Genomic DNA, 17,809 nt, shown 5'->3' with positions numbered 1-17,809 from the left:
CACAGGTTGTGCTGTAGTGGGTGGGCGGAGAGCACGTTGAATCTGCCACTCTGAGTACCCATTTTTTCGAAATACAGTTCTCAGATGTTCCAATTCCTGGGGTAGACTCTCTGCGTCAGAGATAGTGCGCGCCCTATGTACTAGAGTTTTAAGCACCGCATTCCTCTGTGAAGGGTGGTGGCAGCTGTCTGCGTGCAAATACAGATCAGTGTGCGTTGTCTTCCGATACACCCCATCGCCTAGGGTGCCGTCAGGCCTTCTCTTTACCAAGACGTCAAGGAAAGGTAGTTTACCCTCCGTTTCAGTCACCATAGTGAATTTGATGTTGGGGTGTATGGAGTTTAGATGTGTAAGGAAGTCAAGGAGTTTATCCATACCATGTGGCCAGATGACGAACGTGTCGTCCACGTAACGGAAAAAGCGTTCGTCATCTGGCCACATGGTATGGATAAACTCCTTGACTTCCTTACACATCTAAACTCCATACACCCCAACATCAAATTCACTATGGAGACTGAAACAGAGGGTAAACTACCTTTCCTTGACGTCTTGGTCAAGAGAAGGCCTGATGGCACCCTAGGCCATGGGGTGTATCTGAAGACAACGCACACTGATCTGTATTTGCACGCAGACAGCTGCCACCACCCTTCACAGAGGAATGGGGTGCTTAAAACTCTAGTACATAGGGCGCACACTATCTCTGACGCAGAGAGTCTACCCCAGGAATTGGAACATCTGAGACCATGCTGCACCCTGGCAATGATACTTGGCACTTTTGATGCAGGAATATAAATTATTTGAGATGCACTACAATGTGGTGCATTTTTCATTGTCGTATCTACTGTGGTTTTTCTCTCCTGGGGTCCTTGAAATCAGGGAGATTTGAGTGTGACACCCTGTATAATGCTTGAGCGCTCTATGATGACAGTGTATCACACTGGTGAGGTGGAGTAGTCACCAAATTTTAGGTGATAACTGAAGGGCTGCAAATGCGGCAGTGGTTGTTATGGCCATGCTAACAAGCATTAGTCAGCAGAGTGGTATACTATCTTTGGATCTTATTGATTACACAGATGTCAACTGCAGCCAAAGGGTTGCAACCAGTGAATACTGACTAATGAGACTGGAAGAGGTAGCAGACAAAACTGATAATCTTTTTTTTTTTTTTAAAAAAAGATAGATGTGTACGGGTTACGTTTGTGTTGAATGCAAGTGGAGCCACTACAGCCTGCTAAGTGTGGCATAGCGCACAGTGTGATTGGAAGGAAAGTGTGAACAGCAAGACAACAGAGGATAAATGGGTCATAGTATGAAGACTAAACATAAGAATATACTATGCCATAACATGCCCCTGGAGGATGGGAGAGTAATCAGTAACCCCCTATTCATTTCGTGCATAAGTGATTCAGTGAAAGAAGTGATGCTTGTTACTCATTACTCAAACTCAATTCTCCTTGAAATTAAAATGGGTGATGAGAAAAGCAGAGATGTATGACAAACATTCATGTGTAATTATGAAGGTTAGAAGATAGAGTAACAGGTGTAGTGTCAGCAGGAAGTAAGTGAAGATAGCAAAAGATGTGTCTGAGGCCTAATGTGGGCCACAGTAAAAGGGTTTTCTCCCTAAGATTGCCCAAACTCATAGTGATGGATCATCAGTACATTGTTTTGTGGTTCAAAACATTGGTCATCTGCTTCGTTGACAGACCGAGACATCACCTGTGCCTTATGCTAGACCAGGGTGAAACTAATTATGAAATATTGCGACAAGAGAGGGGCAATACCTCATTGCTGTTGGATGGAAAAAGTGAGATAGATTAGGTACTGTCAGAGCAACTCAGTCCCGATTATCCTGGGATGGCCACTCCTCGACAGAAGAAGGAAGTATAGAATAGAGTTGGTAACGTCATGGTAGGATATGAAATACAGGGGGAACTCAAAAACTTAATGCGTCAGCATGCGATTACGGGTACCCACTGGGTTTTCACTGTCAGAATGGATACATGCATACTGTACCCTGTCGGTAGCTTAAGGAACCACATTTTCAAAAGTTCATTCCATTTTACCCGCTAGACCGCAGGAACAAATGAACGTTCCCTCACATGTCAGTCAGCAAACACGATATCACCAAAATTGACCATTCCCTCAATATTGTGCATCATTGTCACTCAGTGATGTTACGGTAAGTTGATATATCCTGTATGCTGCCTCTAGCACAGTAATATTGTTAATGGTATCACCCATCATAGACCTTCCTTGTCACAGTTAACAACTGCCAGTTCTTCTGGAAATAATGTACGCTACCTCGTGGTCAATTAGAACTGTTGCTGTAACCCAGATCAGAGAACAATACAGCAATTCACCGTAGTGTGTGCACCTTCCATTTCAAATCCAACACCCTAGCAAGGTATGTGCTCCCAGAAGGGAAAATAGTAAATCACTGAATCAGTCACAGCAGTGGAAGCTACATTAATGTTAGAGGGAAACTTATCCCTGACAGTGTTATTTTTAAATGAACAAATAGGAATTGACACACACTACCTACTTTTATTAACACATGTTCGTTCGTATTGAGCTGCATTGAGGCAGTTCCTTTTGTTAGTTATCATTATACACGACACAAAATGCACTTAGGTCTATGACTGAACTCAGAGGGAGGGGGAAACTGTCACTCTTTATATAACAAAATCATAAAATCTAACCGACACAAATTCAAAAACAACAACGAAGAGCTCAATAACCGTATGCTAAACACCGCACTCATTATTAGTAGCTAGAGCAACAGTTGGCATAGTTAACTCTTCCACTATTAATTCTAATGCAATTTCCTCTTATCTTTTATTTCTCAAACACAAACTTGTGAAGGTATTTTGAAAATGTCTGCCTCCAAGAGGGTAGTGATTGACATCTTCACATCTCGTGTTATCATTGCTTCTTGAGTCTTGTTAGTAAAGAAAAACTGTTTGCTTGGATCTGTTTAAACTGTTACTGGCTCTCTCTTATATATGTGAATCCTCGTGTGTTTTTGCACTTCAGTCACTTGTGCTCAACTTACCTGCGAGTACAGCAGTTGACTCTCATTGGTGGCGGCGACAACCCTTCCGTGACAAACTTAAGTGTGTAGATCGGAAGTTTCATACCGATGCAATGAATAATAGAAGCTCAGTAATAAATGTAATATGCAGAATGTTCAGAATGTATCGTGGTACTAACAGTAAAATAAAAATCAGTTTTTTACTATTGGGTTTATATGTAGTGCTGCAACATGTGATTCATCCTCAGCATTTGTAGTAGTTATGTAAGTCTTCCCATTTCATATTGTACGATGTAATAGGGCAGAATATATGAATGCGAGGAGTATCTCCAGTGTGGTGGGATACAGTAATAATTATCAAACATTTCTAACAGCTACGGTACTGTGTTTGATTGCTAAATCTCTCTGCGGTGTTGGGGACTAGACTACACCTGTGGCCCTTCCTTGCCTGTTGTAAGAGGCAGCTAATAGGAGCCTTCTTATTTGGTCTTAAGAAGGTGTAATTAGATGAATGACAAACACTAACTTCACTTAACAAAGGTTTATTCAGCACTATGTATGACGGTAGTATCTGTTCCCGAAAGAACAGTTACCGTGGATGACCATGCAGCTTTGCTAGAAATGAAATGATAATTAAATGGACACCCTAGCTGCAAACAGGCGTTGATGTACTTCATTGGGGACATGTTGAAAAATGTGTGCCCCGACCGAGACTCGAACCCGGGATCTCCTGCTTACATGGCAGACGCTCTATCCATCTGAGCCACCGCGGGCACAGAGGATAGTGCGTCTGCAGGGACTTATCCCTTGCACGCTCCCCGTGAGATCCACATTCCCTACATGTCCACACCACTACATTCGTAGTGCGCCTAATAGATGTTTGCCCATCATACTCATTACTCGTGGTAGATTAATCTACCAAGTCCCGTACGAGTTCGGGCATAGCGTGTGCGTTCGCACAAGAAGGTCAATGGCCTGTTTGCAGCTAGGGTGTCCATTTAATTATCATTTCATTTCTAGCAAAGCTGCATGGTCATCCATGGTAACTGTTCTTTCGGGAACAGATACTATCGTCATATATAGTTAAAAATATGGCTTCCCGGCCATTGACCTTCTTGTGCGAACGCACACGCTATGCCTGAACTCGTACGGGACTTGGTAGATTAATCTGCCACGAGTAATGAGTATGATGGGCAAACATCTATTAGGCGCACTACGAATGTAGTGGTGTGGACATGTAGGGAATGTGGATCTCACGGGGAGCGTGCAAGGGATAAGTCCCTGCAGACGCACTATCCTCTGTGCCCGCAGTGGCTCAGATGGATAGAGCGTCTGCCATGTAAGCAGGAGATCCCGGGTTCGAGTCCCGGTCGGGGCACACATTTTTCAACATGTCCCCAATGAAGTACATCAACGCCTGTTTGCAGCTAGGGTGTCCATTTAATTATCATTTCGTTTATTCAGCACTTGCACATACAAGAGCGCAGAGCGAACTGCCTCTGGCCAGAACACATACGGTATATATAGAGCTACAGAACATTCCAGTACAATGATTCTTGACATTTGTGGATACTTCTAGAATGTACTCGAATCGAATATAGAAATTAAAATTTTACAGTTCAGGTGAGTTTTGAACTCACGACCCTCCATGCAACAGTCTAGTATCATAACCACTACACTACAGCTACTCAGCTTCTTCTGCAACATTGCTCCCTCCTTAAGAGAACAGTGTCGTGGTGTTACGTCCTCCTAGGCTGGGAACGAGTCATCGGTCCTGCGTACTCCATCTCCCGTTGACTGATGTTTGCCCTGGCAGTGATCTTCTTAGAACTTCCTTTGCCGCTACACTCTTCGTCACCTTTCTGGTTGTTGCCTGTCGCTGGAGCTTCAAATTTACCCTGGGTTCCAGGATCCTTATAGGGCTTCATTCGAAGGACGTGGACCGTATCTCTGATCTTTCGTCATCTTGTGTCACGGTCAAAATCTTCAATTTCATAAGTAACATCAGACAACTGTTTTACTACCTTATAAGGTCCAAAGTAGCACCTGAGGAGCTTCTCAGAAAGATTGAAGGATTGAAGATCCAGACGAGGTCACCAGGCTTCTAGACAACAGCCCAGTGGCTCGCGTCATACCTTCAGTGATCGTTTTCTTGAGCCTGCAGCGTGCGGAGTTGAGCTAACTGCCGAGCTTCCTCAGCTCTGGTTAACACCTGGCTGATGTAGTCATTGTCCACGTCATCAGGTTGTAATGGAAACACAGTGTCCGTTGTCATAGTCGCCTCACGCCCATGCACCAGGAAGAATGGCGTAAATCCTGTGGTGTCTTGTTTGGCGGTGTTGTAGGCAAACGTCACGAAAGGTAGCACCTCATCCCAGTTGCTCTGCTCAACATTGACGAACATTGGTAACATGTCAGCCAAGGTCTTATTAAGGTGTTCAGTAAGCCCATTAGTTTGCGGATCGTAGGCAGTCGTCATGTGATGAGTAATGTTGCACCGATGGTTTATCTCTGACACAAGATTCGATTGAAAAACTTTCCCTCAATCCATAATTAATGACCTTGAGGCACTGTGTTTTAATACAATGTCTTCCACGATGAATTTGGCTACCTCTAATGCCGCGGCTGTTTTCACGGCTTTTGTAATGGCATGGTGTGTCAGATAATCAGTGCAAACAATAATCCATCTATTGCCACTAGCAGACGTTGGAAATCATCTGAGGAGGTCAATCCCAACATGCTGGAAAGGTGTTTCGGCTGGTGGAATTTGTATGAGTCGGCCAGGTGATTTTTGAGGAAGTGTCTTTCTCCTGCCTGGCACTCTTGACAGTGCGACACATAGTGACGGACACTCCTTAATAAACCTTACCAGAAAAATCTCTTGCGGATCCTATCATATGTCTTAATAAAGCCTACATGTCCGGCCTCAGGTATGTCGTGGAATTTCTGTAGAACATCTAAGCCCATGTGTTTAGGAATCACTGGTATTCACATCTTTCCAAACAGATCAAAGTTTTTCTTGCAACGTAATCCATTAACTACCTTAAATTGTCCTTTCACATCCTCTGACCAATTTAAGGCAAGCATAATTGGAGATCTTGGCGTCCTTCTGCTCAGCAGAGAGATCCTGGAGTGCAGCGAGACAGTCACTATCTTCATCGAAGTCTTGATGGTCTTGCACAGGGTTTCTTGAGAGATAGTCGGCATCTTGGTGTTTTCTTCCACTTTTGTACACTATGGTAATGTCATACTCATGAAGACGTAGTGCCCACCTGGCGAGTCGTCTTGTTGGATCCTTAAGACCTGTCAACCAACAAAGTGAATGATGGTCTGTAACAATTGTGAATGACCTTCCATAGAGATACTGTCGAAATTTGTACATGGACCAGATCACAGCAAGACATTCTCTTTCTGTAGTTGAGTAGTTTTTCTCGGCTTTTGTAAGTGTCCTAGAAGCATAGGCTATAACTTTCTCTTTTCCATCTGAAATTTGCACCAGAACAGCACCAGTCCCATACCCGCTGGCATCTGTGTGTAGTTCTGTAGGTGCTCTCTCATCATACAGACCAAGTACCGAGTCAGTCGTCAGAGCTTTTAGCCGCACATCGAAAGAATCTTGTTGAGCACCACCTCAGATAAATTTGGCATCGGCCTTTATCAACTCTTGAAGTGGCCTGGCTTTTATAAAAAAGTCTTTGATAAAACGATGGTAATAAGAACATCATCCGAGGAAGCTTCTCACATCTCTAATACGTTAGGAAACTAAGTTATAGATCTAACCTTTTCTGGGTCTGGCTGCACACCTTGGTTTGACACAATGTGTCCAAGCATTTTGATTTCTTTTGCTCCAAAGAGACACTTTCTTGGATTAAGTTTCAGTCTGCTTTGTTGGAGACACTTAAGAACGGCCCTCAGTCTTTTTACGTGTTAATCAAATGTCTCTGAGAACACATTACACAAACCGAACGGTGTTACCTTAAACTCATATAGGCCCCCAGGGCTGATGAATGGAGTTTTCTCATGATCAGCCTCATCTACTTCGATTTGCCAGTATCCCGAGTATATATCCATGGCTGAGAAAAACTTAGCCCCTTTCAGACAATCTAGTGTATCATCAATTTGTGGAAGAGAGTAAACGTCCTTTTTAGTTATCCTATTAAACTTCCTGTAATCAACACAAAAGCGCCAACTGCCATCCTTCTTCCTGACGAGAACCACTGGTGATGACCATGGGCTATACGAAGGCTGAATGATGTCATTCTTCATCATTTTCTCTTCCTCGTCACAAATTATTTGACGCTCCATTGCTGACACACGGTATATTCTCTGGCTTATTGGTTGATGGTATCCGGTGCTAATCCGGTGCGTCTCCATTGACTTATCTAATTTGCTATCCACCTGTGGATTTAAGCATTCAGAGAATTCTTGAAGAATGGCAAGTAGCTTCTTCTGTTGTTCCTTAGTAAGGTCTGGTGATAGTCAAGCTAGAAGATCTTGTCTCGTATTGGTAGCCCACAGACTCGGCATGGGAGGTTTCTATGACACTCAGCTGTTCGGCATATAACGGCTCAGCTTTTGCTACGCACATGCACCTTGGAAGGATCTGCGATTCTCGGAGACAGTTAACTATCCACAATTCACCGAATCCGTTCTTAAACGTGACGACAGAGGCTGGGATGACCAAGTTATTCTTCAGTGGTATGCTTCTCTTACATTCCACTACAAGATCCATGTGTTGGTGCATAGCATGACACATGACAGGTAACTTTATAGAGCTGACTGCAGGAATGATCACTTCATCCAGCATACAGTCTCCACACACTCGGATGCACATCTTCCTGTCCACAGTATCTCATCTCGTCCAGCATAATCTTTGAGCGACCACAATCTATAATTGCCTGAGAAACTTTCAAAAAGTCTTGTAAGACAATGAATTCTAAGGGCTGTGCATGGCCACTTATATCAACACGAATGACAAATCTTCCTGTAGGTTTTACATATTTCACACTAGCTACCTTCAGCAGAGATGTTTTGTTGTCGACAAATACGGTTTTCTGCAACTGGCGACAGTACTTCTCTGAAATGATTGAATATGATGCTCCAGAGTCCTCAAGAGCTTGGGCTGGTCAGCCATCCATGAGGATATCGACCTAGTTTCCTATCATTTTTGTAGTGATCAGTGGCGGAGGATTTTTCTTTTTGGTGGCCTCACCTCCAAGGAAGGTCGCACCATTTAGTTTTCCAGGTTGCAGCAGCTAGGTGATCGGCTGGAGCTTCTAAATGGTGATGGAGACCTTGATCGGCGAGTTGGGGAGCATCCTCTCCAGTGACTGGCATGCAGCGATGGTGACCTACGTTGTCCTGCACCCACATCTTCTTGTTCATTTCCATCATCCCGGTCTACTGTCTTTCGGCACGGGCGTCATCAAATATCTTCCGCCTTTCTTGACAATAGCACACCACATGTCCTGGTTGTCCCCAGTGGAAACATACTGGTTGGTTATGCTGGGTCCCCTAGGCGTCAGTCTTACATGGTGCCCAAAAAGGTTCCTCATGTGGCATTGTAGGAATGTAACTTCACCTGGGTCTCGACTTTTTTAAATGGAAGTGAAGGACGAGAGATTGGGTTCAATGTCTGTTCCACTTCCTCCCTTATGACCTCTTGAAGTGTCTTGGTTGTTTGCTCGCCGTGCAATCCAAGTGCCTTCTGAACTTCCTCTCTCACTATCTGATGAAGAACACTTGTGAAATCAGTTCCTTCCTCCATCACAGACATCAATACGGCGTTTGGAAGCCGTTCAAACTTCTTGCGTGTAATTCTTTTTTGGTGCATTGTCTCGATATACTGGCACCATTTTATGAATTCGTCTGCTGTCGAAACCTCCTTCAGGAGTAGGGCTTGATACATGTCCTCAGCAACACCCTTCATGAGATGTTCAACCTTATCTTCCTCCTTCATTCTAGGATAGTCTATTTTACACAGCTCCAAGACGTCTTGAATGTAGAATGCTGTGGTTTCTCGTGGACACTGAGCCCTGTACTTTAATTTACCTTCTGCCTTGCACTTTTTTTGTCATTGTGTGTCGCTGAAATACTTGCGCAGTTCCACCTGGAATACTTCCCAGCTTGTGAACCTCTCCTCGTTGTTCTCATACCATTGCTTGGCAGTGGCCTCCTAGTAGAAAAATACGTTATCCAAACACATGGTGTCATCCCATTTTGTGACTTTGTCACTTGTGTGGATCTTGGCCATCATCACCAGAGAACCCGGAGGGATGTCTCACGTGGTGGCACACAGTTGCTGTTATTGTAACGTCCTCTTCTTCTTCTGTCTCTGGTAGATTGCGATCTGTTGAATATGGCTCGAACTCTGGTTTCTTGCCACGTAAACAGCGGCTCTGTCGTGACCAAATGTTATGTAGAAGAAGGTGTAATTAGATGAATGACGAACACTAACTTCACGTAATGAAGGTTTATTCAGCACTTGCACATACAAGAGTGCAGAGCAAACTGCCTCCTGCCAGAACCCATACCATATACGTACAATTACAGAACATTCCACTGCAACGATTCTTGACATTTGTGGATACTTCCAGAATCTACTCGAACCAAATATAGAAATTAAAATTTTACAGTTCAGGTGAGTTTTGAACTCGTGACCCTCCATGCAACAGTCTAGTATCATAACCACTACACCACAGCTACTCAGCTTCTTCTGCGACAATATCTTGACTGTTCTTTGGACTTCTGAAGGTTTTCACTCTTTTAAAAATTTTTTCCATCATCTTTTTTGGTTTTTTAAATTCTAGTCCCAATTTTGGGTTTGACTTCCACTTTGCAAATTTTACAGAAGTGCTGTTTGGGAAAGGACACCTTACTGTGCTACATTAACTCTCCACTGTGTGCTGTTATCTTTTGCACCTACCAATCAAGTGGATCTACCTCTGCACCAAAATCCAGCACACTAGCCAGTCCGTTGTAGTGGGGTTGTCATGAACCCTCTCAGTGGTAGCCCAGTGACTACGCAGGGTTCGCACTTCAGATGCCTGAGCTGTAACCCCCCCCATGTCAGTCAAGGAGTTGGTGCCTGTCCACTTCGGGGTACCAGGACTCTGGGAAATGGCTACTGTGCCAGGTGGCCTTTGCCTTGGCAGGGTGGCGTCCACGTGTAGAGCCTCTGATTAGAGTGTGTGGCATAAGGCCGGATGATCCACAATGAAACGGATCAAGCTTAATGGTGGCCATGTCAACACAGCCGTGATGGCCGTGCCGACACAGCTGTCTCGTCAGTCAAGAATAGCGATTTTAATGCAGAAGTTTACAATCCTATGGCATTTCCGTCTTTGCCTCAAGACGAGAGCCAGGTAAGCAGAATTGGAAGTGGACAGTTGCCGAGTTCTTGGTTTGTTCCCAAAATGATGGTGAATCTTTTGCAATGAAAAAGCCACTATTTCTCATTGAAAATACCGAAGAACAGTTTGGATAGCTTGTGGCAATAGAGAAAATGAGAAATGGATCTTTGTCGATCAAAACATCGCACGCCAACTGATCGTGGGCACTTTGGGCCTGTGTGAAGTTGGGAGATATACCAGTCACTATTTCTCCTCATCACAAGCTCAATAAAATTTGAGGTCTTGTCTTACATTGAGACCTAATGCTACAAACTGATGAAGAGCTGTATACTAATCTGGTGTGGTGTAGAGTCCGTTTTACTTGCCGCATCCAGAAGGGACCCAAGGATAATAAGAGTGGACAATGGAGCTTTATTCCTAGTCTTTGACAGCAACATTTTACCTAAGAAAGTTAAGGTCACAGTTTATAGGTGTGATGTCATGCCTTATTTTCCTCCTCCGATGAGATTTTTAAAGTGCCAAAGGTTTAGACACATGTCCTCCCACTGTTCTAATGAGGCTATCTGTAGGGCTTGTGAACGGGCATCTGATGAGGGCAGCCCTTGTGGCCAATCCCCTCAATGTGTCAATTGTCCGGAACCGCAATCTTTCGTTCACTGCAATGCTAAGTGTTCAAGAGGGAGCAGAAAATTTAAGAATATAAAACACTTCACCGCCTGTCTTATCAAGACACAAAGGAAAAGTTTGAAAGACTTCATCTGACTGATATGGTCTCAGATTTTGTGACTGTTGTGTCACAGTCCGTACCTCACAAGATTACAAGGTCTTGCACAACACCTCCTGGTCCTGGTCATATTCCAGGACATGCCGTACAGTTGGGAGTGGGAATGTTGGCTCCCTCGCCCCCTACACCTATAACACTAGCAGTTCCACCACCATTGGTGTGGCCAGAGATGCCTGGTCATCCTCTGGCATTGTCAGGGACAAGGACACCGGTCAAGGTGACCCCCATCCCCCTCTCCAGACAAGAACCAGCAGCAACAGGCTGTGGACCAATGATAACAATGGTCCTCTTCACTCCCAGAAGATAAAATGGGGAAATCCTTGCAGAAATCGAAGTCTCACAAGGATAAGAAGGATAAGCAGAAAGATAAACTACTTTCTGAGGCTTCAGATGTTCCACTCCCCAACCCTGGAGAGTTGGAGCCTATGCACACTGATAATGGATCATGCAGTCAGGTGGACCGCAACATGGTAGCGAAGTAATCACTCCCATCTTTTCCATTTGCCACTTTCTCAGACCTGACTCCAATGCTCCTTCAATGGAACTGTAATGGCTACTGTCACCATCTGATGGAACTCTCTTATTTGTCAGATACTTACTCTGTATTGGCATAGCACTTTAGGAAACATGGTTTACAGCAACCCAACTCCCTGCTCTGAACAACTGCAAACCATACTGTACCAATCCTGTTAATGTCGAGAGAGTATCCGGTGGGGTCTGTACTCTCATATGCTCCGATATTTTCAGTGAGTAGGTGCCCCTTACCACTGCACTAGAGGCCGTGGCCATTAGTGTGTACTGTCAGTTGTGATGACAATATGTAATGTTTACTTACCCCCAGACGGACCTTTCAGTTATCATGAGCTGCTAGTGCATTACATGCTGTCAATTGGACTTATTTACAACCATCTTGTGATACTTGGCTATTTTCTGGACATTAACTTGGACTTTTTTCCTTTCAGTTTACGTTTGGGTTCCACACCGACACATCTATTTCGTTAATGCGATGCTGTCTTTATTCGAGTCGTGTTGTGACTTCTGTGAGGAAACAGAGAGCGTGGTTCGTAGTCGTGTACCTCTCATTCAATACACTGTCAGTGTTCTGCAGCACTAACATTTGAATTATTAAGTAAATCTCCAGAGTGCATTAATGGCCAAGAGGCCTTCAAAAGTCTTTATTTCCGTTTAGGTCAAGAAGAGTCAGGCTCTGTTATATACTTTAATGTATTTGACTGTAATTGGTGTTGAATAATGCCTGTGTTGTTGAGGGAGCAGACTTAAAACATACAAAATGAGGTGTAGATGGAATCGTGCTTTCTCATGTGTCGAGAAAGAGGTGTGTGGTAAAATGCACATCTCTTACTGCATGTGAGGCAAGTATAGGTGCACAGCAACTGGGTACGGAAGAACTAAGTGTACCTTCAGATGTGGGAATCGGACTAGGAGGGGGTTGTGGGAGTGAATAAAGTTGAACAATTCAGAACTGCACTAAAATTACAGTATATCAACCCCTTTACTTTGCGCAGTGGAGCGCCTGCAAATACGTATCTGTATGTGCCGTGAACTTGAATCTCCTAACAAAATGAACTTGGTTTCCAGAAAATGAACCGATGCAGTAGTTTGCAGTGCAAAAGTGTGATGTAGAGGGTCTGTACAAGGCCAGTTCAGAAAACAACCTGACTTTTAGTATTCAGCTTATAGATGTTTAAACCATGTCTCCTTCAGAACACTCCTGTTTTCTATTCACACTCTTAGCCTAGTAGAATTTCTAATTTATCATGCACTTCTGGAAAGCTTACGCTGGACTGTTCTTCAATGCCCATCACAGATGTTTCTTAATGTCATGAGTGGTGTCAAAACTGTATCTCTTCAGCACTGATTTTAATTTTTCAAACTGGAAAAAGTCACTTGGAGTGAGATTTAGTTAATTTGAGTGTCTAGGGGAAGACAGTCATCTGATTTCTGATACTGAACTCGCATGTAAACAAATGTGAGTGGGGAAGCACATTATGGTGAAGTAAATATAATGGTTTTGCCAGAACTATGGACTCTTTTTGCTAATTTTGTCGAGCAACCTTTTAAAAATGCTTGCATAGTAATGATAGGTGACTGACTGGGGAAAAAAAAATTGAAATGCATAATTCCATTGAAACCCCCCCCCCCCAAAAAAAATGAAGAAAACAGTAATAAACACTATAAGCATCACTCAGTCATTATATTTAGGCTGTTGCGTTTTCTTTGATGTGGAGATCTTTCGCCAACCAGCACTGATGACTGAACTTCTCTCTCGATGTCGTAGCAGCAACCCCACACTCTTCTCCTTTGATGACCCTTTACAAAAATGTTTTACCATTGTCAGTCTGTTCGATGCATTCCTTGAATACGTATCACTCAATGTTTCTTCTGCTGTGCAGTCATCAACTGTGAACCTTCGCTGCAACTCATTCACTTTTCACGTTTTTTTTTTTTTTTTTTTTTTTTTTTTTTTTTTTTTTTTTTTTTTTTTTACTTAAAATCCAATAACATAAACAGATTGAGATTTCAGGTTCTCTGACAGGTAGAAGATGGTATATGTTTGCCAGATCCTCAATTTTGCAAATGCAAGTGGCACCAGTTGAAGTCTTGGCTTTCCTGGTTGAGGGTCATCTTTGAGTTATTATTTGAGAGAACCGTACTTGAAGATTGTGGTCATCACTGTAAGCTTACTTCAGAAGTTCAAATGTTACTGAAAAAGTTTGCTTCACTTTTTCAAAAAATTTCTTGTCGCATTGCTAGATTTGTAAATGAAACATTACAAGAATAAAAACAAACTAACTACCATATTTTACTCAAATAGCAATAGTTTGTAAACTCAAATAGCAATAGAGAAATCAACAGTGTGGTTTCTTGGGCTACTGCGATGGATGCTACCACCGGCAGATTTCTAGGATATGTAATTCCTCCTCAAAAAAGTTTAGGTATTTTTAACAAATCTTTTATGCTTATATAGTTACTAAAAACCATTGTCATTTTGATTTCATTGAATCATTTCGCTGTCCAGTAGCCACATTTTGCTTATTTTCCACATATTAGTCATCAGTGTGAAACTTTATTAGTGCCACTGATAAGCTTATCAGTTAACTTGCCCCAAAATAAATCTTTGTGCCAGTTTGAGTACAAAACTGTAGTTATTTTAAAGAAAATATCTTAGTTGGAAATAGATAACATAAACAGTCACTTAAAACATGTTTGCAGACCAGCCATTATTATGACATAATGTATCCTGCATGGGCATTTTGGGAAGGTGGACCAGCAATACACTTGTATCCAAGAGGCCTAGGAAGATGGGATCTTCATCGGGAATCTTTGGTGAAAGCTGCTGCTAAATGGCCTTGGGAAAAGAAGAAACCAATTGGCTTCTTTCGTGGTTCACGAACTAGCCATGAAAGAGATGAGTTAATTATGTTATCACGTGAACGTCCTGATTTAGTGGATGCACAGTATACAAAAAATCAAGCTTGGAAGTCAGAAGCTGTAAGTATTTTTCTTTATTTCTAACATATAATTTGTGTTTTCAGTATCTTGCACATGTTTCCTTTGGCTCCATTGTAAGAGTGTAGCGGCAGGAAAGTTATGTTTAGGTACATTAACATAAATGTATATTAGGCATTATGGTGCCTTGGGTTGCATATAATAATCTTTCCTCAGTGCAAAAAATGTCTGAAACACATTTGATTAAAACATTTCAGAAATGTGAACCGTAACAAAAAAAAAATCAGACAACAGAAAAAGCATATTTTATTAATCCATTATTAGATTACAAAAGGAAACAAACATTACAAGAATTTTATGTTCCATTGAGCCCGCAGCATAATACATCAGTGTAAGAATGAGCATTCATTTTCATTGTCATAAGAATTGGGCAGAGCATTGTCAGCCATTTTAATGATGAGTAAAACATGAAAATCTTTCAAGACGAAGAATCAAACATTGATTTTCTGCTTGTTATGAGCTAGCACATTAGTCATTAGGCTAGATTGAATCAAGTGCTCATTGTCACTGAGGGTTCCCTCTTAGATAAATTAACACAGAACAAGAATTTTGTGAACTAATAACTTCATTCTTGAGTTATCAGACAGGTTGTAAACCACAGTTCCTTGCAGGTAGGCTATTCCCACATAAGGTAGCTCCTGCATACATGTGTTCAGATGTTAGAAGAGGATATTTCTGAGTGACAGCAAGGTTTGAGCTCAAATTCCATGTATAAATTTTACCAAAGTTGTTAGTCACTCTGTACGAGATTTAGTAGTGGAATTATGAAAAGGTGAGAGAAGATCTGCTACAAGATTTTTTTTTTTAAGGATTGAAATTTGATTTCTTGATTTTTTTTTCCTTCAGTTCTTCTGAATTTTCTGACCCAAAGCTCCTCTTTAAAGGAATGAGTTAACTTTTGCATAATTACCAGAATAAAGACTTAAAAAGGAAGGGGGCTCAAAAACAAGATTTGCAGTAGTATTTCATTTGTTTACTAACTTTTGGAGGGGCAAAAAAGTTGCTTATAATGACATCAAATTTGAACGGAATAATATTGAAGAAGGGCAAAACGTTATTGGGTGGGGGGAGGAGGACCGTAAATGCACTGTAAGCATCATAATGTGAATGGGTTCTGGCTACAAGTGCCAGATGAATCGCAATACAGTGGCTAAGATGTGAGTTGCACACTAAACCAAATGTATTGTACAGTGTGCATGACCATACAACTTTGGCATTCTACACTTAACACCTACACGTACATAAATACTCTACATCCCACCGTAAGGTACATGTTGGAAGGTACCCTGTACCACTATGTGTCATTTCCTTTCCTGGTCCACTCGCAAATAAAGCAAGGGAAAAACAACTGTCTATATGGCTTCATATGAGCCCCAATTTCTTGTATCATACCATTGTGGTGCTTATGCACAGTGTATGTTGGCAGCAATAGAATCATTAATCCTAGTATTTCCAAAATGCCTCTGCAGTAGCTGCTTCACTGGCTGTGTAATGTGTGGTGGAGTGCCATCTTGCATAAAAATGAACCTATCCAGACTTCCATGCTGATGAAGGGTTGGAATAATGGTGTGGACACTCATAGTGTTTGCCAGTGACAGGGCAGGCAACAAAAACCACAGAACCCACCTCCTCAAAAAAAATATAGCTCTATTATAAACGATACCTTAAACCTCCACCGCACAGTTCTCTTTGCAGAATGAAGTAGTATCGGTTGATGTGCCAGCAATTTTTCCATTGCCCTTATTGTGCAATTCTGTGTATTGACATGTCCTTGGAGATGGGAATGGGCTTTGTCTATCCACAAAATGTTCCATAGTCATTCATTGTCCACTTATATGTGAACAATAAATTCTAGAGCAAATGTTTGTCTTACTGATAGGTCAGCACGAAGCAACTCTCAAAAATGAGTAATTTTATATGGATAGCAATGCAGGATGTTTTGTAGAATTTTATGCACGGTGCTCACTGGCATCTCCTAAGTTCAGGTGATTCCCTGTGCACTACACCTTTGCACACCAGCATTCAACTCCTCATCTTGTACTGATGTCAGATCAGTTGTTTCCCCCTCTTCCACGCTGCACTTCAAAATAACTTGTCTTTTCAAATTTTGTAATCATTTTCTCCAGACTCTTAGTATACATTGGACCAATGCCTTTTTTCATACCTTTAAGTGTCAGGAACTTGTGCAGAGCTATCAGCTCACAATCACAGTTCATGCAAAAGATCCATACCAGCAGCACACAATTCTCCATTGACACAGTTATGCCCAGCTTCTCAGGCACAAACTGAGGAACAGTCAGTACTCTGCACCTTTTATTCTGCATATTCTGCCACTTACAGCACCACCTAGTGGTAAAATTTTCGTGTTTTTAATATTTTCCCCTTCTTTGATAATATTCCGTTCAAATTTGATGTCAGTCTGAGTCGTGTTCATTTTTTACAGTGTTTTGGAACTGGAATTTAAATTATAATCACCCTGTACATTCATTACATTGAATTTCCCTACATAATGTTATATTCATCATTCATAGCTACTATACTGTAACATTACAGGTGGAAGTTTCACAGTAATGTCTAACTCATGTAGAAAACAAAAGGACAGTGCCACAAGAAGCCCTTCAACTTTAATTTGATAATCTGGGGCTTACTGACTAAATATTTCAGTCTTCCTGAAACCTTATTGAAGATGGAACCTACAGGATAGTACACGCGATTCTGTACAGTGGCTAAGAAAAATTGGTTTTGTCTTGCGTTCCTTAAGTGGACACTATGGTTCCTTTTCAGTGAGTCTGCAGTTTGTTTCTGTGAGCATGATGCAAACTTTTGGGAATGAGGGAAAAGGGCAAATATATAAATTCAAGATAAGGCACCCTAGTCTGGAAATTAATAGTCAAAGGTTGTGGTTTTATGGGGTTGTGGAATAAGCAGAGGCACTTTACGTGTATATATGAACAAATAGAAGGGTACGGAAGTTGACATGTTGTATTGGGTCAAGTGCCTGTATAGAAGAGTTCAAACTCTCACTGGTGTCTCTGAGTGTGTTCAAAGTGTTCAGTGAATTGGAGGAAGTGGTACCATAGTATAATGACGAAAGATGACAACCAACTG

General features: G+C 42.0%; 1 protein-coding gene across 1 annotated transcript in view; it reads left to right on the top strand.

Annotated features, from left to right (window-relative positions):
* Positions 1-17,809, top strand: part of LOC126249769 (O-glucosyltransferase rumi homolog) — a 175,369-nt gene that overhangs the window by 47,705 nt on the left and 109,855 nt on the right. Inside the window, exon 4 of the mRNA XM_049951456.1 lies at positions 14,405-14,683. Within this exon, the coding sequence (XP_049807413.1) occupies positions 14,405-14,683 (279 nt within the window). The remainder of the gene's footprint in view (positions 1-14,404; positions 14,684-17,809) is intronic.

This window comes from Schistocerca nitens, chromosome 3 (assembly GCF_023898315.1).
Source record: "Schistocerca nitens isolate TAMUIC-IGC-003100 chromosome 3, iqSchNite1.1, whole genome shotgun sequence".
Classification (NCBI taxonomy): Eukaryota; Metazoa; Arthropoda; class Insecta; order Orthoptera; family Acrididae; genus Schistocerca; species Schistocerca nitens.
Note: the sequence above shows the minus strand (reverse complement) of the source record. Positions and strands in the feature narration are given on the sequence as shown.